The sequence below is a fragment of the Montipora foliosa genome, chromosome 9 (assembly GCF_036669935.1).
Source record: "Montipora foliosa isolate CH-2021 chromosome 9, ASM3666993v2, whole genome shotgun sequence".
NCBI classification, from domain to species: Eukaryota; Metazoa; Cnidaria; class Anthozoa; order Scleractinia; family Acroporidae; genus Montipora; species Montipora foliosa.
The window spans coordinates 4909626-4936540 of NC_090877.1; the positions used below are offsets into that span (position 1 = coordinate 4909626).

Consider the following 26915-nt stretch of genomic DNA (forward strand, 5'->3'; position numbering starts at 1 on the left):
TTGACTGAAATTTGCATAGCTTACAGGCGGGATTATTATACTCAAGAATTAATATTTTATAACTCTCGATTACTGTCAAAATTACGTGATATTCTGGGCTGACTCGTTGGCAATTATTTTTGAAAAATGCACGGTTACCCCTAGTAAAGCCATCCCATATGTTTTGTTTCCTTTATTAAGATTTTATGGTGGGTAAATTGCAAAAACGTGCCCTTAGATTTATTGACTTTTCTGAAATCAAACATCACGCAAAACCTTTATCGAAGCCTGTGTTTTACCATTACAATTGTCCTATTTTTAAGATCACACGGTAGTACAGAATTCAAAAGCAGCATCCTCATTACACTCGATCCTCTGCTTCAAACAATTTCTATACGCAAAGCTCTAGACTCTCAATTCAGCTACATTCTTTCTCACTGAAAAAGTGGATCAACTATCTGGAATGGAAACCCCTTAAAGCTAAGAAATTTTAGAAAGGACGATTTCACTATAGGAAAACAACAAGTCTACTTTTCGATATTTTAATTTCTGAAGACTCTTATCTAGAAACTTGCGAAATATTCATAGAATAAATCATTTTGTCAAATGATGTTGGTCTTGAAAATTAAAAGATAATCTTAGTTCAATCTACTTTAAATGCATTTAATGAATTTCCTGTCACTGCTATTCCTCTGTTCTTTTATTCGAAAGAATCTTAACTTGACATTTGTGATATCCTTCATCGAGAATAAACCTTTTCATCAAATATTATTGAATCTTAAGATTATCAGCAATAAATTATCTAGAATCCCAATCTATATTAAACTGTAGTACCTCACATCTTTATAATAGAAACATTCAGTCGCTCTTGTACACTGACATTATTCTATTTTCTCTTGTCCAACTCCATGAAACAATATCGCCTAAGCTATCGAGGAAGAGCTAAAATCTAAAGATTTTACTGTTTTAGTGCGGCAAACAACAGTCTTTGGGGCTTTCATTTGTAAGCGCAGGGAGTTTGGCAAAATTGTAGGGTGGAGCGGGTGGGGGGGGGGGGGGGGGTTACGTTATTGAAAAAAGGGCTTTGTCGAGGTGAGCTGGGTACTAATACGCTGCGTTCATTCTACGTTTTCAGCCCGCAAAGCGAGCGGGTAAATTGAATCCAAGATGGCGAAGCATCACCCAGATTTGATTATGTGTAGAAAACAGCCAGGTGTCGGTAAGATTTTATTTTGTTTGAGCTATGATTCTCTTGTTTAAAATACTAATTGTTTCCCTTTTCTTTCGTTGGTAGCTATTGGAAGGCTGTGCGAGAAATGTAAGTAGATCCATTGCAGTGTGTCTTGTCTGTACTTGATATAATTTTTAATAGCTATTCGAAGCACACTTTTCAATGAATGATGAACTTTAATAACAGCACGATTAGAAATTCTCAACCTTAGTATTCCCTTTTGGGGCAACCTACTACACGTTTTATTAGAGAGCCCTGCCTCGTAAACTGGAATTAATCGTTTAACCTAATCAACCTGATCAGCCGTCTCACATGTGCACTGATCATGAAGGGTAAAATCGTCTGGTGTTAAAGTAAAAATCTATTTATAAGCTTAAGTGTCCCTGGGTTAAGCGGGAATTAAGATGTAGGCTATCCATGAATTAAGTACTTTTTTACTTTTTATGTTGCTATACATGCTCTAAATAATTATTTGTGTATAATTTTTCATGCTTTTGGTTTTTCATTACACTTCGATGGTACATATTAGTAACTCTTTGGTGTTCTTTTTGTCCACCAAATCTCCTTTCTACGTCAACGTTAAGAGGAAGGTTAGTTTGAAATAGGAAGATTTGATCTTCAACATGGCTCACATAAAAACATAGAAAAAAACTTTCACAAGTAAACTGAAAATTAATACTTGTGTCATTGCATGTCATGTTACAAGAGCTGATAAACTTCATCTATGGTAAAGCAAACCTAAAACATAACATTAGTAAAAAATTAGTGGTGTCAAACCTTATCTACTGATGCAGAACATTATAAAAATTCGCAGAAGTGGAGGAGAATGGAGGTGCATATTTACCAAGCCGCTCATATCCACCACTTTCTTCAACACCGAGGTGAACACAATAATTGTTATTGCCTTTATTCCTTTTACCGTACATGTAGGTGATGGTAAATGTGTTATCTGTGACTCCTATGTCCGTCCTTGCACTTTGGTGCGGATATGCGACGAATGCAATTATGGATCCTATCAAGGTCGCTGTGTGATATGCGGAGGTCCAGGTGTCTCTGATGCATACTACTGCAAAGAATGTACAGTTCAAGAGAAAGATGTAAGACTGTTTCCTTCCTCTTTCATTGTTTAAATTCATTTACTAGTTAGTGTTGAGGTCAAAACTGGGTTTAACAAATTTGCTACCAATAAATTATTTAGTGGATGTTTTAGCTAAAAACCTGAAGAACTCTGATGGCATTCAGAGTTGCCCACATAGTAGTCAAAATGGCTAGTGAGAGGTTTTTGTCCCTCAACTTATTTTTGCAAACGTGATCATTCCTTGTTATACCACAAGAAAGGAATTTCAAAAGAGTCTGCATTGATTGAGAGTAAAGTTCTTTAAGTGGTACTCAAAGATCAGTTTTTGTAGTCTTAACTGCTAGTTATTTAATTTTCTTTCACAGAGAGATGGATGTCCAAAGATCGTCAACTTAGGAAGTTCAAAGACAGATCTCTTTTATGAAAGGAAGAAATATGGTTTTAAGAAGAGATAACAGCTAGTTGATATTTATTAGTTACAAGCTTTTACATAGATCTGCACACTTTGTTTCAGTCTCTGTTATTACTGCATATGCCAGGCCTTAACTAGTTACAGACAGTGCACTTTCAATATTTGTGGATTTAGAAAAACACTTTGCTGCCAGAACAATGCATGGAATATTGTTTTAGTGAAAAACTTTGGTTGTGTTTTTTTTTCTTTCTGATAGTGAATTGAGACTCTCCAAGGTCACCTTCTTGAGAATTTCATCGTGGAAAGGGTGTTCTGGCTTTTGAACTTTGTTTTAAAAACCTAGCCTCTTTGTTAACCTGGCAATAAGTGTATCTCTTCTTGGTGTTTACTAGATGAACTGTAATTAAAGAAAATAACTCTTTTTATCATATGGCCCGTACAGCCCCACGCACGCTTTCAATTTAAAACTATTGGGAAAATCCCTGCATGAGGGCCGTATGCATTGGTTCGAGCAGGGCTGGAAAAAGCTGAGTGGCCCTGCTATAGCTAGCAACCCGTACTGCTCTGTGCAATGCTGTTTTAGAAGATTTTGTCACTTTTAAACATCCAAGTTATTTACAACCAGAAGCAAATACAAACAACATGTTAGTTAAATTTTGTATGCGTTTTTTCTGCGTGCTCATGAATAGTGTAAAGAGCCCATATGATATCATGCTTGTTGACTGAGTTTAGGTCGGGCCGGACAGGAAAATATTTGGCCCTTGGTCATGGTGTGCAGACTGAGCGCACCGTACGCCAGTATTTCAGGCCAAATATTTTTCGGTCCGTCCCTCTCACTCAGCCAGGAATTACATAATTTATTTGTGCTAGTTTTCATCTTTGCTAGACATTTTTGGGGATTTTTCTGTGGTCTGCAAAGTGGGAAGGTTGAGCCAATAACCAGAGTAATAAACCACCACAGTTTTCTAATACAGTAGTAAACTTGCCAACTGGTTGCAAAAATTTGGTTTTATCAACCGACTTGATAATGTAACTTGGCCACCGTACAGAGATCTAAAACCTTACGTTTCAAGCGTTAGCCCTTCATCAGAACGAATCACTGATTCACTCTGACAAAGGGCTAACCCTCGAAACGTCAGCTTTTAGAATCTCTGTACGGTGGCCAATTTACCTCATCAACTCTGTTGATAAAACCAAATTTTTGTATACTACTTCCCCACTGAGGCAGCACCACAGTTTCTTTAGAAACTACCCCCTTCATTTACCAATATTGGTTGGCTTGATTGGTTGAGAATCTATTACCCTCTGATAGTTACGTCTGTTGAAACATAACCCTTCCTTGTACTTGTACATATTCGTTGCTGTGATATTGACATCTTAAATTCCCACGACCTGCTCCTGCCTGACCTTGTAGCTCAGTCAGTAGTCAATCACTTCTCTCTTTCGTCTAGATTTTAACCAACAACTGGCATCTTATACAAAACTAGCCCTTTTTGAGAAAAATCTTTAAAAATCCTCCCCTTATTTGGTATAGAAATGGGAGATCTTTGAATGATGTTCTCATTAGGGTTTAAATTTCCTTTCTTGACTAATCGGAGTAGTGTTTGGCCTGTCTACGCCTTCAACGTCATGTGAAATGACCTATGATGATGGAAGTGTTTACAGACGGAAGTCAGTTCTGTCACTAACCGGTTTCATCCGAGACTATGAATTGCTTTTCTGCTTGTCACTTTACAAAGTAAGGGATGGTCCATAGGGATAGTCCATGGACCGGGTCCACAGGGGTGGTCCATGGACCTGGGTCCGTGTTTTGTATATGTCCAATTCGAAGTGTGTTCTGCATTAGTAATCACACCTTAATTTGAGAAGTATTATTGGTGATGAGATTATATAAAAAGCTGAAGGATGAGGGCTCCTGGCAACCTCTCGTTGGTGGCTGCCAGATGTATCCATTGGGAAGCTCCAGCTACTACGAAAATCACCGAACTGTGGAATGGGCTCAAATTTTCATATCGTCGCTACACCCACTTTTTGCTGCTGCCCCGCCCATTTTCGTCGAAGAGTTAAGTTGGTATGTGAGCTGGATGGCGCACATTTTGAGCCCATTCCACATTTCGGTGATTTTCGTAGTAGTTTTCGCATCGCCAGAAGATGCACTGGATGGACAAGGCATTTCTCAGTGTGCTGAAATGTCATTCTAATAACTTCCACAAAAAAATGTCGGCTATATATATCACTGTTGATGAATTGCACACACTAGGAACATGGACAGGGAAACGTTAACGGTAAGTTGAAATCTTAGTTCGATGTTGTAAATACTTTCCGAACAAGCGAATAGGCCATTTCCGAGTTCATGTCTGCCTCCTCTCGAAAGCGAGTATAAGTGCGAAGTTTTTGTGGATTGTTAATTAGTACTACTTTACATAAGAATGAAAACTAATTTTCATAACTAAAACTTCGCACTTAGACTCGCTTTGAAGAGGAGGCAGACATGAACTTGGAAATGGCCTATTAATTGTATTACCGCTAATGTTTACACAAGGCATGCTATGATTCGTTGGGAGTTGACACCAAACCCGTGTTCGTCACACAAGATCAGAAATGGGAGGTTTTGAAAATGTTGTGGAGTTGATTGCAGACGGTTCCTCGCTCGTTCCCCCCTCGCTTACTGTCTTTTCGTGTGACCATTATGCACCAGTCAAAGTAATCTTCCCCTCCCCCTCCCCAAACCCGGGTCAATAGTAGGGAATTGGAATTTGCAGTCTGTGAAACAGAGAAAATAGCCCCTCCGGGGAAATATTTTTGGTCCAATGTCCCTGCTCTCGGAACATGTGAGTACTAAAACCTGAAAGGAACAAAATAATAATTTAATGCATTTTACAAATCACCTTTCCTTGAACGGGAAATTTTGCGAAACAAAACTCCCTGGATGTGCACATATACCGAGGACTAAACAACTCAATGGAAACGCATGAAAAAAAGGTAATATGTGCAAAATTACCATGAGGCGCGAAAAAGAAACCGCTGATCAACGGATAGTGAAGTTCCCGCTTACTCCCCGGTCTCGTAACCTGAAGTCCGTCGAATTCTCACGGCTGGACTGGATCTAGCATGAAATGGAGGCTAATGCCAGCAAATCTTTTCAGCCTGCATTAGCCTCCATTTCATGCTAGATCCAGTCCAACCGTTAGAATACGAAACTGGCCTATTTGTGCGCTCTTCCCGCCTGCCGGCGGATCAGAGTCGAGTGAAAATAAGTCCCCGCAATTCCCTGCTATGGCCCGGGTTAGGGGGGGGGGGGGGGAGCGGGGATTTACTTTGACTGGTGCATTATGATCACTCAAAAGTCATTCCAGGTGGAAAGAAGCTGTTAAAATTCACCAAACCGCCTGTTAAACAGGCTATATAGTGTGTAGTGCAGTGTACTACCAAAAAATAATCCATAATCTTTTAAAATTAACAAAATGTCAGTAAGACATTAACAACTTGTTGCAAATGTCAGGCAAAGGCGCCCCTGATCAAGGAAAAAACTATGCCTCTCAATATATAGCTTTGCATCGGTCTATATGGTACCCTTGTCAACCCGGGAATTACAGATTCAGAGTTCCCTTTGAAAATGAACAGTTTGGGGAATTGAAAAGAAAAGCGAAAAGTAAGCGTAGGGTTTTTTGTATTCAAAGTTTGGCCATTACAAAAATAAATACTAGAGGGATTTAGAATCGCGTTCGTAGAATGGCAAAGCTGTTGCTAACAGGTAACCTGGAAGTGCCGCAAAGGTTGCACGCACTCCACGCTACACCTACCACGTGACTGAGTTGTTGTCAATCAATCGCAAAATGCTTGGCCGACAAAATTTGAGGTCTCCTAACTCGCCGCAAAAATGATACCTTTATAACCTTGATAAGAAGTTCCTTTCGTGATCAAAGTGAAAGATATTTTTAGCATGCAAGAGGTGAATGTGGAAGATGTACTTGGTCATTTAAAAGCTGTATTTGAAGCTTGTGACCAAAATGGCGACGGCTTTGTAAAAACTCAAGATCTCTTGCGACTTGGCCAAGAACACACTAGTGAAGGCTTTGAGGTACAATTATATCTTTTGCATTTTGCATTTCCCGACATGTTATTATTAGGAATTAATGCCACCGTCTATTTAGGATCTAATCACAGTTTCAACGGAGTGGAAGTTAATGGTTGTTTTGAATTTGAAAAAAGTAGAATAGTGTTCCGCAACCTAGAAACCAGAAACATCGTAACGGAAACCAACGGGGAAATTGTAGATGAGAACTTTCTTCGTGTTAGTGTTTGGTCGACTAGTTGTTTATTGGATTGCTTTCGCTTGAAATTACTGTGAAATTGTAGTTCTTGGGGAAACTTACGCGAAATGTATGTACTCTGTGGTTTCGAGATTGATAACGCACTGAACCGAAAGTTAATCTTACTTATCGTCCATGTCATTCATTAATATGTCAATTGTAAGATGGGTACTTCAGCTGTCACTTTCCCATTTTCACTATACCATTTTTTCTCTGAGGCAGTTACCTACCATAATTTTAGTTTCAAAGAAAGTAAAGCTCGGCGTTGCGGGAGAATGTTTTTGTCCATGGACAATATCACAAGTCAGATCCGCGTAGCCTACTGTACGTGTAACGTTCGATTTTATGATTTCTTCTTGAGTGCTAAGTGATATTCGTTCTTCACAATGTTACAGGAGATGAAAATTCTTATAGAAAAGCTGGATCCTGAGGGCTTTGGACAGATAAGTTTTGACGGATTTTGCAGAGGAATTCACGATTTTCTCGGTAAGGGACATGACAGCTAGTGTCATAATGACACGCCAATATTAGAGACGACGGTCTCTTTATCGAGATCTATGCGTGAGACATATTCAAACAGGGTGTACGCAAAGCAACTCCGGCGCCGCCTTAAAGTTAATCTACAATTGGTCGTATATAAATGAGTACTAATTTAAAAAAAGAATCAATTGTTTATCAAAGAGTGGCGTTTTCATTTTCCCAAGGAGTCAATGGCGATGTGAACTTGAACGGAGGAAAAGAACTAGATGAATTTGCCGCAGATGATCCATATCCAAAGCTCACGATATCAACAGATAACGAGCAACATGAGGATAGCTGTTGTGAGGTACTTCATATTTCGTTATTTTAATCCCTCTGGTGCCCTTTCTCTGGATCTCTTGTTCTTTAGCCCGTCACGCAGGGATATTATTTGGTTGCAAGAAATTATGTATTCTGTGTGTTTGTTTACATCATACTGCTTTAGACAATAAGGCACTTGAAAATGGAAGTGCTGTGCTAATTTGCGGCATTTTTAGTTCGGCACTTTCGTTTCTGTTAAGCACGGAAACTGGTTCGACTCTGTACCACTTTTAAAACTGGTACGTCGTCAAGATGTGGATTTTTGGTTATGATGACCTCATCATCTTAGGCATGAATAAATCACAGCACCAGTGTGTGGTCATTATGCATCATCGTGCATCACAGAACAAATAAGACAACCTCGAATTTTTCTGATTTTTCACGTTTTCACTTTAAAAAAATAATGAATAGAAAATACCCTTAGTTGGCTAGTGCATTGCTTTCCAATCAACTCATCAACTACAATTGGAGAACTATCATAGAATAGCTAAAAGAGGGAGGGCTAGAAGCCATCTTTATAGTTTAGTTTAGTTTAGTTTACCAGTTTCAGCACTTGGACTCCTTCAATTTGACTACCGTTTTGCTAATATATTCCACTGATATGAGCTTTAAGAGCTGATGGAAAGTTCCCAGTTAAATATTAAGTGAATTTGCTTCACTTTACTTTACATGAGGTTAATTCATAATGGTGCCTTTTTGTGGTAGTGCACTGTAAGTGCACTACACACTATGTCACCAGGTTGTTTGAGTGTAAGAGCGTAAGAGCATATGAGTGTCAGTCCGTGGTGACAATAGGCCTGCAGCGCGTGCATAACTCACAAACATCAACAGGTCTGTTGAAAGGGTGCTTGAGTTTCAACAAAATTAGCTCCAAAATTGATAAGAATTTGTGACGCTGATAAATAAGAAACAGTTGCTATTTCCAAAATGATGGAATTACCTGGAGATAAATAACCTAGTCTAGGAGAGTAAATTTTGGACTTTGCAGAAACAATGGTCAACCTCAAGAGATGGGCGACTGTGATCTTTGTGTTGAATTCACACATTTCTTGTCAAGCTTTGTAACACTTGAAAGATAAAAAATCCAAACTAACAAAAACAAAAATCCAGTGTCTTGCCATCATTTTGACACAGATGTATCATTTGCTTTGCGAGTAAACATGCAAGGTAACTTAACTTAATCACAGCGCCCGCTGAATTCGATGAGCCTTTCGATTTTGCGATTTAATAGTGCAGCCAAAAGTACAATACAAAAATTGAACGTAGCTAAAATCTCCCAAAATGTTTTTCACCGATGGTAATTTTGTACATTCTCGACTCAAAATTTATGTTGTTTTCACGAAGCAAATGTCGTTGCTGACGGCAAAAATTATATCAATATTTATTTACTTTTTCATCAATGTTTGTTTTGTATAAAGCAGGCTAACAAAATCTGTAAACAAAGGCTCAAAGTAACCAAAATTTAATTTTCTTTAGTTTTCCTTGAGAATGTTGTCACAATGACTCTGAAACGTCAGCTACTAACTTTAACCCATTGACTCCTGGGGGTTCCCCACTGACGAGTAACATCATTTAGTGTTAGACAAAGTATTCACAGTATTTGCTTGTTTATGGCTTAAAAAGTCGCTATTGATCAAGAATAATCATTTTATTTCTATCAATGCTGATTTTTTATCCATTTTGTTTTTTAGCGAGATAGTACTTACAGCACAACGTCAACAAATGAGTATAATGGTGATGATGATGAAAACTTTCAAGATGAGTTAAACACGTCAAACTTTAGTCGCAATCAAAAGCAATATTCCACATTCCCACCTCCAACTTTACGGCTTAAACATCGTTCCACATTACCTGTCATGAATATAGAGATTTACAGCGACAGACACTCTGACACAAGTGAATATCAATCAGAGGAAGGTTTTGAAGGTTTTGGGGAAAGCTTTAGTGAGGATACAACATTTGAGGATAGTCCAACTCTGAGACGGGACCGTCGGATTGCAGAGCGTCTTTTGAGAGGGTAAAGTATATGGGAACCTCTTGAAAAGTACCTGACTTGAAATGTTTCTTTAAAGGTCCACCTTCAACCGACAGGCTTTTTGACCGTTTGTTTTTGTTATAGAAATTCATATTGCTTATTGTAGCAATCTGATTGGATGAATTTAGCTTTGGGGAGATTTTCATAATTATTATGAAAACTGTTCCACGGCTCGCAATGCCTGTAGGGTGAACGTCGGCCTAAGAGGAATCCCTTGACACCTTCATGTACACGTAGGAGTGAGACTTAATAGATCTTACTCCAGACGATTTTTCTCATCAGTGGGGACGGTTTACATGTAGGAATCAATGGGTTATTGAAGATAAAATTATTGGTTCACCAAGGTATACCTGTATCAACTACATTTTCCATTTTATTGCTCTGCAAACGTTTAGAGGGAGCAGGGATGGTGCAGGTTTTTCTCTGCGTTCTCTGGTTTTTCCCTCTCCTCAAAAAAAACAACATCTCTAAATTCCAATTCAATCTGGATGCAGGACCTCCTTGAAAACCACTTCTGGGTGAGTGGAGCTTCCTGGATAAATATTTTAATTAGTTAAGAGAGCTTGGTGATCATTATTTTGATCCATGACTGAACCTATGACATCTAGCAACCAATCCTCACATCCCAGGAACTGTCAGTTTCTAAGTTGTGTCAATAACACAAGTCAATTGAAGAATTGAGGAGAAAAAGCAACCCATACATGTGTGCTAAAGGACATTATTTTTTGGTGGAGTTTGAAATCATAGAATGTACTTGATACCAGTTGCTGTTTTGCTAGGGTTGAGAAGAATACATCTTTTTCTTGCCAGTCAGGACAGAGAAAACTTGCTTTTTCCATGCACTTTTTGTGATGTGGAATTTTCAATTTCCATTTTAGTTCTGGAATGAGAAGAACTTCAGCTGCTGCGGCTGCATTATCAAGGTTAACATTTCTGACAACGTTGTCACCATCATTCATTTTGTTTTAAATTATCTTTGTATCTTATAATTCAGCATTACATGTACCTTGCTGCAATAGCACTTTTTCTATCACTTGATAATGGAGTTACGGTGACTTCGAAACGTTGTGAAAATGAAAATCTAGTCAGTTTCATATGTTTTTCTTTCTATTTAACATGACAATTTAAATAATTTCAACATCCATTTTTCCTCAATTAAATATAATATTGTTTTGCCAAACACAGATTGTGATCACAGCAACCGACAGATTAGCCTGTGTAGCTGGTGGGATATTTTATCTTTAGGATCATTTAAACACTCACGAGTATGATGGTTGCTTGATTTGTGTCGGTTACGAGAGGGCCGCGACTGGCATGGGGACTATTAGTTTTTTCATGGGGACTAGTACATGTATCTTCTTGCCACAAGGTGCTTCAAAGCCAGTCACTCACTACTCCCTCTTGTGCGTGTTTAAATATTCCCGCAATAAAATATCCTGCCAGCTACGCAGTCTACCCACGGGTTTCAACAAGGTTCTCCCTGAATCAAACTTGTTTATACATTTTGTGGAAAAGTTCATGCTTTCAAACCTGCTCTTTAATTCAATTTTAAATGCTGCATAATTATTTAATTTTGTTGATGCTACTGGGCATTAAATATCACAAGGAGGTAGTGTGGCCCAGTGGTTAGGGCGCTTGCCTTGAGATCTGGGGATCCCGGGTTCAAGACCCGCTCTGACCACTCGTTGAATTTGATCCTGGTAGTCCCTGGTTCAACTTCCCAGCTGCACTTGTAAAAAGCCAACTGGTTTTCCTCCAGCCAGTTGGGATTCTTGCCAGTTGTTGTTGTTGTTGTTATTCTGTTCCATCGTTTCATTGTGTTTCATTGGCCCTGAAAAGCCTCTATGGGGAGCAGTCAATTAATTACATGTATGTATTGTAATGATTGTATTGTATTTTATTGTATTGTATCTTGAATAAGTGAAGGTTTGAGTAAGTGCAGGTTTCATTCTTATTTTTTTTATTTTTCACAGTCAGCATGCCCAACATATGAACCTATTTAAATGTCACTCAGAAAATCCCAGCCGACACAACAGTCTTGAGGACTTGATGGCTGATAGGCCATTATCAGACAGTGAAGCAGGAACATCCATGTTTCTCCTCACTGAGGTTTGTGATCATAAGTTGTGCAAGTCTTCCTAATCTGGTTTCTTTTTTCCAAAAGAATCAGTCTTATTTTGATCACTGATGAACAAAATAATATTATTATCACTTAGCACATTCATTTGATTTCTTCAAAATGCGATCAATAATCTGAGATTCCTGGCCACAAGATTTTTTATTAGTCAGCCCAGACCTATTTTGAAACAACACTGCTGCTACAGTATGTGGTGGACATATACCATTCTAGATAAAGCATGCATTTGTTTATTTATTTTAGTTGAAAAGGTTATCATCACAAGTGTCCTTATTACAGGAAGACCATGCCATGCAACAAGATAAACAGCAAAAAATACGAGACGAAAACAAATTGTTATGTACAAGGTGGGCAGCTATTAATGATATGCATTTTTTGTCAAAAGACTTTTGCCATTTTTGAATGGGCAGCCTCTAAAGTGGCTGGCCAGTGTTTGACTCCTAAACTGGCATTAATTATCTCAATAAATCGTTATTTATTGCATTCACACTATTAACAATAGTATTCAAGGCCTGTGGCTGTGTGGTTGTAACATATTGGTGGATTGTGGTTTAATGTACTTAAAGTGTTGAAAAATGTGTTTTATTTTACATCTGTGTAAATATTAGCAATTAAATTCCTTTCACAGATCAATAATCTTAGACACCTGATCAATATCTGAGGTCATTATCATCAGTTAATTGTCATAATTTCTCTCCTAACATTGAGTAGTCTACATATTTCCTCTCAGAAGGTCATGAAATCATCTCTTTGGAATTCTGTTTGTACAAGTAGGAAATGTTTTTGTGGGAATTGAGGAAATTATCTCTGCACATGTGGTTTATTTAAGTCAAGCTAACTGTCTTACTTTCAACACAATACATAATTATTGTTATTATTATTATTACTTGCTAAAATGTTATATTGTGATGTCATAGGTTTAAAATAACTTGTTCTAGAAAAGAAGCTATTTTGTGGTTGCCACATGCTGAAAAAATTAAAACAGCATTTTTTCATTTTCAGGATCCTTTTTACAACAAGCTGCCTTCACAATGCTCATTTATTTTAATATTTTATTGTTTTCTGTTTATGCTAAAGATTTACTTTTATATTAATACTTATCATTGAACAGTAATTCACAAGAATTATTGTCAAATGTTAAATTAGTAATAACCCATGTGCACTTTACATAAGTCCATCATTGAAAACAAGCTTTCATGAATATTTACGTTTTTGTTCAAATGACATCTGCTCTGTAGCAATTTGCATAAAGAACTGTGAAATTTAAATTAAGATATTTCCTTGTTATGGAGGAAACCAATAGTAAAAGCAATGCTTTTTAAACTGACTTCTTGATGCTTGAGATTTTTCACACATTTTTCTTCAAGGTGAGCTTTAATTCATAACCCATTTTTGGTTCCTGCCATGTATTATCAGAAAATAACTGATTTCTAAGAGAGAGAATAATATTTTTGTCTTGAAATCTGATATTAAAGATTCTCTTTCAAGTGCAGTGAGTTTTCTCGTCATAGAATTTTGAAAAAAAAACCCAGGGCTTTCTTTATTTGGATTGATATTTTCTTATGTAGCTACAAATTAGGTTCAGAGATGCAGAGCAAATTTCATTTTTGTGATTTTGAGTTTTTTTCTTTCATTATGTTAAGTGAGATCTGTTAGTACTTGTAAAAGTTCAGCATTTGAAATTGGTAGTCTGCCTGGCTTTTGCAGTCCGCATGGCTATATCAAGTTGTTTAGTCCAGTGTGAAAATAATGTTTTTTCTTGTAAGGAAAAAATTCATAAACCTGATGTTAGAAACTGATTTTCTGATTGCTAGTACACTGACAAGTGCACTGTAGTTTTCATTTCTGAAGAGGCAGATGTTTTTAAAAATGACCATGTAGAAAATGTATATTTTGAAGTGTTGAATTATCATATCAAAATGTCTGTAGCATTGCACAATATATTGCTGGTAAAAATGTTTTTTGGACCTCTTTGGATTCCTTGTGTCTAGAAATTGTTATCATATAATATGTGACTGGATCATATATATCACATATGTAAATTATCAAACTAGAGGTTGATGCAATTTTTATGTGAAGTTCATTTTAATCCACATTTATGCCAATGATGTTTTCCTCAGCTAGGGCAATTGGATGTGAAAGCAAAATGGTAGCTTCTTCATGGGCATATTTTTATATCCAATATTGTCTTCAGTTTTCCCATGAATATTGCTCATTTATGATGTGTTGTCATGTACGATGTTTACTTTTTGAACTTTCAGAATTTGTGGTCAATTTTTAAAGGCAGAATGATTTTTCAGCTACACATTCTTATTATATATTCACTCTGAGCCACAAGCAAAAAATTTAGAAGTTCAAAAATATAAAGGTCTTGGCATAAAATTTGAGAAAAGTCTTGATATTGTCTTCAACAAATCTTTGCAGTATTGTGTCTGCTGTACAGTACTGATTTTCGATTATTTTCATTCACTAAACCTGACATTGAATGAGAATTTTATTTTATAATTTACCATGGTACATGTACATTGTAGCTTTTACTTGCAGCTTCAGTAATGGTTTTCTATGGTTATATTTTCAGAATCAATGCTTTAGAAGAACAGCTTGAGAACCAAAAGCTCTCCACCGGGAAACAAGTCGAGGAAGAAGGGATAAAGTACAAAATAGCTCTGGTAAGTTTTAATGCTGTAATAATAGTGTGTTAACTGGCAGCTCAAGTTAACAACTAGGAGGCACTGCAGTCAATTGTTGTCAGTGGTTTTGATATATTTGCGCATGCATTGGGTTCCTTGTGCTTGGCGTTGTACAGCTTATTTATCGGTGTGGCGGCAAGAAGGAGCATTTTGTGTAGACTATTTAGCAGTATTTTCCCTCCCTTCCCCCCTTCCTCCTCAACTTTCCACTGTTTATCAGTGTGAAAGGTGCCTGTCTTCTCAAGGGCACAAGGGTTCATGGTTGGTTTGTCAGGTTTTGCCAGCCATCAGTGCAGTTTCCTTCTTGGAGCCAGCTGCCAACAGTGGAAGCTCCAGAATGTCTTAGGCACCCAACCTCCACTTAGCAGAGATGTATCCAAAGTGCGTCATTGCATCCTACGACGCTCTTGTTTTTCTTTTGGACGCATAGAATATAGAATCAAGCGTCCATTTCAACGCAAAAGAAAATCAAATGTTTATGCAAATTACAAACTCCAGGAAAAACATATGCATGGCATATTTCAAAACGAAATTGAACATTCCCAATTCTCACTATGAAGAATTATCATCAAGTTCCTTAAAATTAATTTCAAGGTGAGCTGTTATTTTCGGATTTTTGATGTTCTCAACGATTATGTACAACTTCAGGAGGTTTGTTTTAATTCCTACCTGTTGCATGACACTATCAGATCTGTTTTTTAGGCGAGACAATCGGCGACACTTTCGATGTGCCAATGATAATTTAACATTTCAGTCGAAGTTCAGTTTGTTGCATGCTTTCTACGCGAATTTCAAGTATTAGTTTGTTTATCGTGAACGAAATGACAGAGACTCCAGCGGCAAAGTATGTTAAATTTTGGGGCGTGTATGTGTCACCGTCTCGGTTCTTGTTTTGCACGCAACTTGTATGTTTTGCAAATTATGCCGCTTTTTCAGAGTTAGTGTTAAAAATAACGTCATGTTTTATGTGAAACTTTACTGTATTCAATAGCTCAATTATTAATATTGGCCATGGCAAAGTCACAGGCCAACAATGAACTGTGTATCGCTTATATTTTGTTTACTCTTTTGTTCCTTAATTACACCTTGTGTTGTAAAAATAAATGATGCTCTTTTACGGAAACTTGAGATTCACTTCTGTTTTTTTTTTTTTTTTTGCTGTGGGGATCTGGATCATTTATCAACTGGAGCCAACAGTTCAGTGATCAATGGAGCTTTGACAGCCCATACATTTTGATTGATGAATCAACGTTTCAAAGAAATTGATAATTTTATTTTATAGACATATTTCGAGGAGAGGGATAAGACTTTATTTTTGTGCAATTTAGAAATCTGAAAGGGTACTGCAGCACCAACTACTGTAAGAGGCAATAGATCAAATATTAATTCTTGAATATTAATTAGCTGGACCCCCCAAAATTTTGCAATGGATCTTCAAATTTTTTTAAGAAGGGGTCCAGAAGACCCCCAAATTTAAAAACCTGGATACATCTCTGCTTAGCGACACAGTTGTTAATTTGAAAAAAGTTGAGTTGTATTACTGCCAAGTCTGGATAGGATCTTGAAACAAAACCTTTGAAACTCATTCATACCAGAAGTCCTGTTCCATTTCCTAGAAGAAAAGTAGCAGTAAAACTCGCTTAGCAATATTTGGGCAGTGGTGATATTCCCAGACTCGTTGACATCATTTCTATTCTCTGCTTAGATTGACTGCAGTCGCTTTAAAATTGTTGAAAAAAACACTTCAAAATGGCTGAAACTGCAGGTCGCAAGTACTGTGGCGTTTTCTCTCGAACCAACACCTGTGTTATTTGAGACCCACAGCTTAAGCCATGTCAATTTCAATGTATGCATTCGTTTCAATAATTCTAGAGCAAAAGAGAGATTGATTGTATTCTAGCCTCTACTAGGAGAGGTTTTTCTCCACATGCTTGTCATCTTAAGGGGCAGAAAATGTCCCAAATAAGTGACCCAGAGCTAAAATTAGTATTTGACACTTAAAATGTTGATTCTCTCATTATTTTGTTATCAATATTCCTTTTATTCACTGTTTGTTGCAATCTGATTATTCAAATGTTGATGTTAAAACTCCTTTTTTCCCATAGTGTAATAAGGTATTGTTTACTTTTTCTCAGAACAAACTAGAGAGAGACAATGAAGAATCTTTAATTGAACTCACCAAAAAGTAAGGAATTATTGATTGATTGAACATAAAAGTACCTACATACAGTTGCAGTAAAAAAGAATTGTGTAAGAGCAAAAGGCTGTCATGTTAATCCTCTTGATGGGATATTTAAGGTACCTGGTTTTCTGTGCCTGATTACAGTCTATGGGTTTGAATCCTGACCAAACCAACTCTTTGGATCGTAAAAGGGAAGAAGTGTGGTCCAGTTGTGAGGACTTCTTCCCTGCTCAGACAACTGCATGGCTGGATTTACCTCTTGTGGTTGCAGATCCAGCAATCAATGATACTATGCCTCAAGACCACCTCTGTTTAAATATACAAAAAAAATTACATTTATGGTCCTGGTAATACACACAGAAAGTGTAATAATAGCTCCCCTGTGCTATCTCTACAAAGTATATCAGAATATTAATAAATTATTTTTAAAAATTGTTATAGGTTTACATCCACTCTCTAGTGCCATGTAGTTGTTGACTAGGGACCTTTAGATTTTAGGACGAGAATGGGTACGAGATTTGACTGTGTGCTTTTAGCAAAAATACTTGAAAAATGTATAACCCCGATGACTATTCTTATTCTTTATTAGCAGCATGGGTTGCTCAGTTATTCTTATTGCTGGTAACTGAGCCTTTTCCTGATCAAAAAATGCCAAACCTACTTCTGTGTTGGTGACTTGACTTGATGACATTATTTTTGCAAAACCTCGTACTAAAAATTAATGACGACAGTATCATGTTTTTCCCGCCAAAATGACACTGTTTTGGGCATGCTCACTGTTCTATGAGAAAATCTCGTACTCATAGTCATTCTTGTCCTAGAATCTAGAGCTCTCAATTATCACGAAAGGTACTACAAGGCTACTGATGATTTCAATTTTATACTCTCAGTTTAACGAATAAAATCAAAGGTTCCATATACCAAGGTCATATGGATATAATTTTATTTGAATTTCAGTCTGCAAAATATTGCAGTGCTTAAAAAAGTCTTAGTTGTATTTTTAATCAAACTCCAACCTTGTTTTCTTTCTTTTAACTTAGACTGCAACAAGCTGAAGAAGAGATTGAAAAATTGAAAAAAGTGGAGCCTCTTTTAAGAAAAGAACTTGACACATGTCAAGAGGTACATAAAAATATCCACCTATGTGTTTGTTGTTCCTTTTCAAGTAGTATTAAAGTAGCAGCATTAAATTTTTTTATGTTTCTCCAATAATTTATAATAAATATTACTGTTTTATGTCACAAAGATTTTAAAGTGCCGCTATGGTAAAAAAAATAATTCCTTTTTGCAGGAGAAGAGAAGGCTTCTAAATCAAGTTGATAGTCTTGAGCTTGCCCTTCAAATAAAAGCTGATGAAGTAAAAGAGTTGAAAGCAAAGCTTGATGCTGAAATAAAAGGAAGATTGCAAGATCAGCATCAACATGAGCAGGTAGAAGAGCCATGTGTTCGCATTGTCTGTAAACACTAGTATTACAGTACCACTCAGAGACAAGCGAACCACCAAACACATTTCAAGCTAGTCTTCAACTAGTTTGTGTTTGACTTTCAACACGTTTGCGTTTGCCTTTCAACACGTTTGCGTTTGGGTTGCAATATGCATTGACCAAAGTCATTAACTTTCCAAAGCATTTGCATCACAAAATTTTCAACGATGCATTCGAAAAGTAATGTCACAAAATGAAACAGTCTTGTCGTCTGACTATGCAAAATTCAGCTTTTGGTCTTTTAAACATGAATATGCATAGTCATGTCATGTAAACTAAAGTTACAAGATAACTTTTGAAGTGACCAAAAACACTTCAATGACAAGCGTAATGAAAATTCATAATTTAACATGCCGGCAAGCAGTTGTAAACACTTGATTACCAGACATCTAGTAGTAGTAGTAGTAGTAGTTGTTGTTGTACTTTATTTAGACACATATCACCAGGTGAGCCAGAGGCTCGTTTAAATGTGAACGTGTATACAAAAATTAAAAGTAAAATTAAAATATGTTATCTATTCAATAAAAGTACAAAACTAGACTATAAAATTGAAATTTAAAAACTAGACTATGAATTTAAAAACGAAACTATAAGATTTAATGAGGTTAAACTTAAGTAAACAACGAGGCGCCACTGCAGCCAATTGGTCAGTGGTTTTAGTATACTTGCACATGCGTGGAATTCCTCGTGCTTTGGGCTGTAGCGCTTATTTATCAGTGTGGCGGGAAGTAGGAGCATTGTGTGTGGAGCGTTTAGCGGTTTTGGTTCCCTCCCTCCTCACTTTCTGCTTTCCACTGTGTATCAGTGTGACGGGTGCCTGTTTTTCTCGGGGGCGTGGGGTCTCATGGCTGGGTTGTCAGGTTTTGCCAGCCATCGGTGTAGTTTCCATCTTGGAGCTGGCTGCCAATAGTGGAAGCTCCAGGATGTCTCGGGCACCCAACCTCCAAAGAGCGATGAAGTTGTTTATAAACTACTCAATGCAAAGATTACAACAACAATTGACCTCGGTAGTCAGATTGACATTGTTCAGTAAATTTTTAAAAATTCTAAGAGAGGGCGCTCTTCTTATATTGTCTGGTAAAAAAGTCTCTGCTTATGAGCCAGAAGGCCCATCAGGCTGGCACTTATCTCCGGTTTCATTAGCATGAAGCGACTAGGAGTATTTCTACTCCCCCCTGGATGGGATGCCAGTCTAACGTAGGGTTACCCCCAGCATTTCGCCGGTACCCATTTATACACCTGTGCAAATACTTTGATTTACAAGTAGGCTGATTAACCTTACAATAGCCTCTTAGGTCATAATTGCTAGAACACAATGAGAACAATTCCTTGATGTAGTTTGGCCCCATAATAAATAAAGATTTATAAAGAAGGATTAGGGCTTGCATGTATCTGCGATGTTCTAGGGACTTGATGTTTACTATCTTAAGTAGGTCGCCATATGGAGTTGACTTGGACAGATTCATTAGTGCTCTGATAGCAAACTGATTAGTTAATTCAAGCTTATTACAAAGTGAAAAGTCCCACTAAAACAGGTGCACAGTATTCCAAGTGTGGAAGGATAAAGGCTGTGTAAATATTGATCATCACATCAACAGGAATAAACTTTCATACCCTCCTAAGAGCAGCAACTTTAGCATTGACTTTATCACATACAGATTTAACATGGGCCTTGTATGTTAATGAACTGTCTGTGAATGGCTTTTCAACTGTCTTGCAGCTTTTAAGTCCATGAACCCAAAGCACTGGGGACAGTGATTTTGTCAACATTTGGAGTGGTCTTTTGCTTAAAAAATAAAATCATTTGAGATATACAGGAACAAAAATACATGTTGCGCTGTTTCAACACGAAGATGGCAACATTTGATGTGACATGCCGACTTAATTTTACTTTCCGTATGAAAACAACCGAATTAAATGATTCAGTTTAAATCATTGAACTCTCCAATTAAACTCCCAAAAAATCCTGAAAAAAATCTTATTAATACCTCATGAAACTGAACGAACCTTCAGTTCCTTGCAAGACAAATTAAACATCAGTAGGGAGGTGATGAAAGGCCACAGCACCACAAAAGGTCAACATCACGCAAACCGGGACTTCAAAACAGCGGTGATAGCAAACACTTCACGGATTAGTCTGCTGAATACCTTACCGCTCTAGTCAAGTGCAAGACAACTTAGCAAGAAAGATCGCGGCGAACTAGCCATCGTAGTTCACTGAGAAATTTGGTTTGAACTGAACATCCGCGGAATGTAGAAAGCTTATAAAAAATACGCACTTCATCTAGAGAGAGTCTTTCTTTCGCAGCACATGCCTCTTTGCTGAAAGATTTTTTAGGTTTGCCGCAAAAGCAAACAAAATTGCTCCATAAAGTACCCGATTACCCAAGTTTTATAATGACCGAGAATCTGTTTCGCAGCCGTTCCTCGCTTATTGCGTACATGTCAAAACTGATTGTACGATTTCATTTCGTGATTCAACTAAAAACACAATTCAAGGGTGCAAAAATGAATAACAAAGGCCAAATGCGTTGGTTTTATTTTCAATTACATTGACTATTCGTTCTCGACGCCTTGTCAACGCGTTTGATAGTTCGCTTATCTTGTGAAATTGCAATGAAATGCATAATTTGTAGTTAACTCTCATAGCTTTAGACTGTTTGTCCTGAAGAGATAGGACTTCACCTGGGTTAAAGCAAGTAACTGAGAGGAAAATTTTGCTGCAATAGTGATAATGAAATGTTGTCTTTAGATCCTCTGCTGTCTGGGATAGGGGCTCACAAGACCTTGCTATTAACCCCTTGAAAGAATTGACCTCTTGAGCTTGTACTTTTTGTTTGCCCATTTCGGACCATGTGTTCTCAAGCTAATTCTCCTTTTGTTTTTTCATAAGTTATTCATACATACAAAGCACGTTCATAAGACAACATTTGAAAGAAACTGTTCTTAAGAGTAACATTACATGGTCTGAAATAGGAAAACAAAATGTACAAGCTAAAGAGGTCAATAATTACGTAGTAGATTGGCAGCAAAGAGTAGGGTCAAAAGTCTCTTGTTGTGGTGCAACCTGCAATTACATGTATTATACCTCACATGGGACCTTATGAGGAAAATTAAGTAATAAAATGAAAAATTAATTTAACCCATTGACGCCCAGAGGTTCCCCATTGACGAGTAAAATCGTCTGGCATTAGACAGAGTAAAATACTAAGTCTGGCCGGTTTCGGCGGGTTTGGACGTCAAAGGGTTAATTAAAGAAAGTGACCAACCAGGGAGAGTACCAGTAGCAAAGTATAAAATCACTAAGGAAATTCCAGGGCTAATCAATGAGAGGGTAGGATAATGACGAGATAGAGATTACTGTACAAAATATTGTTTTCATTAGCATTACCATTTGATAATTTCTCGGACAACATATTTGCCATTTTAATTTACAGAGACCTTCACACTGATGAAGGTGGAAGTTTCTGCCAGAATATGTTTATCTCCATATGCAGAAGTGCTCTGCAAACCTTTTATTGATGTACAGTCGAACCTCGATTATCCGGACTTGTTTGGACTAGACGAAATAGTCTGGATAATCGAGGGTCCGGATAATCGAGAATATGAATATTAATGAGGAACAAAAACTGATTACATTAAGAAAGCGACATTTAATCGTGAAACAAAACATTTGCAAATCGTTTGGGAAACAATATGAACTCATTAGAAAGTTCTGCATTAGTTACGACGTGTGCGAGCGCTGCTTTATCTTGCTTTTTGAAAGGGAAACAAATTCGCGTTTACTTTACTTTTCAACGCTGCAGTTTTAGAAAGAATATGGCTAGGGATCTTGATGATAACTAATAAATATTCATGACAAAATTGGGACCAGAGAAAAAGTCCAGATAATCGAGAAATCCGGATAATCGAGGTTCGGATAATCGAGGTTTGACTGTACTTTTGTATTCTTCTTAAACTATGTAATGAAAGATTAATTGTTCAGGATTATCATTATTCTGTTTGTTTGTTTTATTTTGTTTAGGAACTTGCTGTGGCTAGTGAGCATTTGGCAGGACTGGAGAGATACAAACAAGAGGTAGAAACAAAACTAAAAGATCATCACAATATGGAACAACAAAAAACGGACCTGGAGCGACACGTTCAGTCTCTTATAAAGGTAAAGTGGACTCATTAAAAATCCAAAGAATGCTATCCAGTTGATGATGTCTCAAATGTTCAGCTGTTATAAAGTGCCTATGAAGTTAATTTTTTTTCTTGTATGTTTATTAAGCCTGTTGTGTCTTGACTACGAAATGACAAAAGAAATTTGAAGAAGTCAATGAAAGTTTTATTTTTTTGCCCTCTTTATAACCCAAAAATTCATTTATTTTTGTCCAGAATGAATTTTTGCTTGGAGCAATGCTTTCTGAAGCCCAGAGCAATGTTTGTCAACCACAAAAAATCACACCTTTGTTAGACAATTTAATGATTTGATACCAATATCTATAAAAATACATGTATTAGTTCATTAACGTGACAAAAAAGTGCACTCACACCCATGCCTTTTCTCAGCTGGAGGCAATTTGGCTCATTAAGAAAAATAATTAGCGATCAACCGTGATCTTTTCTGGTCAACCATAGCAAAACATGCAACATTGGGGCATTTCAAGTGGTCTTTTATGGAGAGCAATAATTATTCTTTACAGTGGGTTTTGGGGTGATTTGTTCTGAGTTGAACATGGCTTTCGAAATTGATTGCAGCATATGGAATTGTGACATTTTGACAACAAAATACATCAAGAAAAGGACAAAACTGTATTTTTTAAACCAGTCTTTGTATTTAAAAAATCGGTCCGTTGAGATGGTGAAAGCAGCCAGGCAAAATCATGTTCACAGTCAGTCAGTTTGCGGGGTGCCCGGCCCTTAATGAAACCCCTGGATTGTCCCCTTTTGAACCCCAGTGCTTTCTGCAATTGGCCAACTGGGAGATAATAGCAAATTGTTGCATTCTTGAGCCTGTGTTTTGGTTCTGTTTCAGGAAAACTTAAGCTTAAAAAATTCCAAAGAGGAACTCAATGTTCAGTTGCACCAGGATGGTTATTTTGGTGCCACGCAGGTAAATATAAAGTACCAGGGCCACATAACGGGGCAGGCCTCATGACTTCCGCATGTATGTACTTGTGCTGTACAGTTCTCTCCCCTCAAATAGTTTTGGATTGGGTAACAGGAGAAAAGCAGCAATCTGTCCTGTTGAGTTGTGTTTGTTGTTTCTCTCCTTTCTCTCTCCAATCATATTATCAGTAGTGTTAGTAGGACACAACTCCTGGTTATAGTTGATGAACATGCTTAATCTCTTTGCTGCCCTCAGTTGGTTCGTATAGCACTGGAATGGGAATTGGTTGGCATCATGCTTCTGTGGTTGCTGTGATTTTGATGTCTTGACTAGTATAACTTGATTGAATGCTGGGAATATTAACCCATTTTATTTGACTCCTTGGCACCCTGGGATGCCCCCCAGTAAAATGATCAGATGTTAGACAGAGTAAAATGTTAAATCTCACACCCAGGAGTCAATGGGTTTAATGGTATTTTTTCAGAAATTAATTGGTCTGACTATTCAAAATTATGAATAATGATTATTAGTAGAAATACACAGGTGATTAATATATAAAATCGCGCGCTCTCACTGGCTCGCTATCTCGGATTATCAGCCAATAATCACTTCGACAGACAAAATGGCTGCCAGTAGTCATTTGGCTACTGTAAGTGAAGATGATTTTGCGTTGAAAAGTTTTTTGTTTTCTCTTTTTTGAAATAATCACCTGTGTATTTATACTAAAACAATTATTCGCCTCAGGCTCAGTGATTATCGGTGAATATTCACCGATAATCACTTCGCCTTCGCCTTCGGCGAATAATTGTTAATTATTATTGTGGATGCTCTTCATGTAAGCTGCATATACAGGAGACTTGTCAAATTACGGCATATCCACAAAGATCGCCTTAATACCATCTTGTTTATTTTTATTACCTTGAATTCCACCCAACAGCAAGGATCTCTGGCAGATGAACTTGTCACAGCTGATAAAGAAAAAATTATCAACACACTAAGAGATCAAGAAGAGGAAAACAGAAGACTGAGGGGATACTTGGATGGATTGCTTATGATGATCATGGAACACAACCCTTCGTTACTCGAACTTCAGTGACATGAAATGCACACAATACTGCCGCTCACCCCTCCCTCATCATCTCTAGTGAACTTAAAAGGCACACACAAATTATCACATCTCAAATTTTTATACTTTAATGTCAGGTGACGTGAACACATTTTTTCATGAAAATGTTTGAAAGAATAATAATGAATTTTGTATTTAAGGTGTCTTGCAGGATATTTTGGGGAAAAACAGACTTGCTGTCAAATAATAGATTGCCTATGAAGCTAAGAAATATGTAAGACAGATTCTCTGTAGATTTTTAAAAAGTGTTTTATGTAGATAATATTGTCTTGGTGACAGTAGGTGATAAAGGAATGTGTTCTGTTTCTTTCCTAGCCTTAGTTTCCCATTCATGCACTTCTTTGGCTTATTGTTTGCCATGTGTTGTTTCCTTTTTTCTGTAGTTATTTTGTTTGTCCATTCTATTTTATGGGTGTTTTGTGTTTCACAAATTCCTGCAAATTTGTGAAATGCACCCTTTTAGAATGTTATTTTTCATTCTCTTCATTGTTAATTTAGATAAGTTTCCTGATTCCTATGTGAATCGGAAGGTAACTTGAGAAATCAGATAAATTTTGTTGCTTCTTTTTATAAAGACCTTGTGAAATTACAAGCAACTGGTTTAAAAGTTTTGTACTTCTTTTATGTATATGTTACAGGTTTAATTTAAGTCTAGGTTTTTTGTCTTTTTAACTAGCCTTGGAGTTAGAAAAACGAACAAAATGAATGTATTTAGAAATTACTGCAATTAGTGAATGTGAAAATAACAATGAGTTCTCTTTTGAAACTCTTACTGGGGTTTGAAAGGAATGGATGATTTTTTGTTTGGATATTTAAATAGTCATTTGATAGACTTCCTGTACAAAAACACAAATTGATGGGCAACCATTACTCTTGGTTTAAAACGGAGCATGTAACGCTTATCTAAACAAGATGTTCTTTAGTAACATACTTAACATCTGAGGTGGGAATGCTGTCTGAATATTCAAATGTGACCCTTAGTGGAGGAAGTACCCTCTGGAAGATTACTTTTGTAAACCTTGGGAGTAGAATATGGCTATCTAGACAAAGGTCTTCAAGTGAAAGAAAAATATCCTCAAAATGTTAAAGGTCTGCTTTTATAGAAATGTTCATCTCATATCAGTTTGGTTTGCTCGACCACCTTAAACTTTGGTGGAATACCTGAACAAGGAGTGACATTTGAGAATCAGATGACAATTTTCCCTCCCCCACCCCCCCCCCCCCTCCCATTCCAATCTTCATATTATCAGGTGTCAAGCACTGATGTTAGAAGTGGAGATGTGGTTAAGGGTTAGCTTTCATGCAAGGCCAGGGCAGTTATGCAGTCGGGGGCTAATTTTCAAGGTGTAACATAGCTGACATTCTTCTGTAGCATAGCATCGTAGTTAACAAATTATGTATATTTACCGTGACTTTGGTGATATCCTTTGAGCAGTCGGTTAGGACATCTCTGTAAAATAGTGAATAGGGTATTTTTAATATGAGGACATTTTGAATATTTGAATTGACTGAAATGGAGTGAAACAATGACTTTTGAAGCACTGTAAAAAAAGTGAATTTGAACTAAAAGGTAGAGTTTTAGTCTTTTTTGTTTGTCCGTGAATTGTGTGTTTTGTTGGATTCCGAGCTATGGATGAAGGATTATGTTATCAATATTGCCCATTAATCTTGCTACCTGGCCGAGAGCTGCAAGCCATTTACTAGCTGGCTTCAGCCTCCTCAGCCCAACGTGAAGTGAAGTGAAGTTATTCTTCTCCCTCTCCCGCTTTTCAGGACTAATTTACAATGCTTTTTGTGGGGGACTGTGGCCAGACTGCTTGTTACGCAGTATACAGGAAGTGAAAGATGCTCCCGACCGAATTAGGTCAGACTGCAACACTGGGGACAACGTTCCCAACTCTTTTCGAGACGTTTCCAACCAGGCCTACGAGATGTGACGTGTGGTTACTAGTTGATAACGTATATCAGAAAATTTCTAGCTACCTCATTATTAATGTCCAGAAACACCACACACCTATCGTAAATTATATATCGAAATTAGCTCAATCTAGCCCTTGCGTTTGATTGGCTATATGTGAATTTCTTTGACCATTGGTCTGCATGTTGTTTCCTGAAAACTGCATTTCTCTTAGCCAATCAGAATGGAGAAAATCTATGTTCATGTTTTTGTTAGCAACAGTATTTACATGGTATGATTCTGAAAATTGCTGGTTTTCACTCACGTGATCAACAGCCATGTTTTTCAACGAAAACAGAAGGAAGCGTTTGCATAATAATAGAGTTGAACCGGAGGATTTGGTCGGGGCACCAACA

General features: G+C 37.2%; 2 protein-coding genes across 3 annotated transcripts; both read left to right on the forward strand.

The window, feature by feature from the left end:
- Positions 1-1100: 1100 nt before the first annotated feature.
- Positions 1101-3128, forward strand: LOC137969745 (PHD finger-like domain-containing protein 5A). The gene is made up of 4 exons (XM_068816096.1): positions 1101-1198; positions 1274-1297; positions 2141-2307; positions 2654-3128. Exons 1-4 carry the CDS (start codon positions 1147-1149, stop codon positions 2741-2743), a joined length of 333 nt encoding a protein of 110 aa, XP_068672197.1. The 5' UTR covers positions 1101-1146; the 3' UTR covers positions 2744-3128.
- A 3387-nt stretch (positions 3129-6515) lies between these two features.
- On the forward strand, positions 6516-26189 carry LOC137969904 (rab11 family-interacting protein 3-like). Of its 2 annotated transcripts, none has more exons than XM_068816311.1 (14): positions 6516-6781; positions 7409-7499; positions 7718-7839; positions 9545-9870; positions 10767-10811; positions 11862-11997; positions 12305-12372; positions 14604-14694; positions 16851-16900; positions 17938-18019; positions 18189-18326; positions 22406-22540; positions 23402-23479; positions 24414-26189. In XM_068816311.1, exons 1-14 carry the CDS (start codon positions 6644-6646, stop codon positions 24570-24572), a joined length of 1659 nt encoding a protein of 552 aa, XP_068672412.1. In that variant the 5' UTR covers positions 6516-6643; the 3' UTR covers positions 24573-26189. The 2 variants fall into 2 exon arrangements, with proteins under 2 accessions (XP_068672412.1, XP_068672411.1); XM_068816310.1 differs by having other exon boundaries at positions 6517-6781; positions 12269-12372.
- The last annotated feature ends 726 nt before the right edge of the window (positions 26190-26915 follow it).

Bases quoted from the DNA above. Each gene is read 5' to 3' on its own strand.
- LOC137969904 (XM_068816310.1), top strand. From the start codon at position 6,644: ATGCAAGAGGTGAATGTGGAAGATGTACTTGGTCATTTAAAAGCTGTA. The intron at 14,695-16,850 runs GTAAGTTTTAAT...ACTTTTTCTCAG, and splicing joins TAAAGTACAAAATAGCTCTG to AACAAACTAGAGAGAGACAA. The intron at 18,020-18,188 runs GTACATAAAAAT...TCCTTTTTGCAG, and splicing joins AACTTGACACATGTCAAGAG to GAGAAGAGAAGGCTTCTAAA.
- LOC137969745 (XM_068816096.1), top strand. From the start codon at position 1,147: ATGGCGAAGCATCACCCAGATTTGATTATGTGTAGAAAACAGCCAGGT. The intron at 1,199-1,273 runs GTAAGATTTTAT...TTTCGTTGGTAG, and splicing joins TAGAAAACAGCCAGGTGTCG to CTATTGGAAGGCTGTGCGAG. The intron at 1,298-2,140 runs GTAAGTAGATCC...CCGTACATGTAG, and splicing joins TGGAAGGCTGTGCGAGAAAT to GTGATGGTAAATGTGTTATC.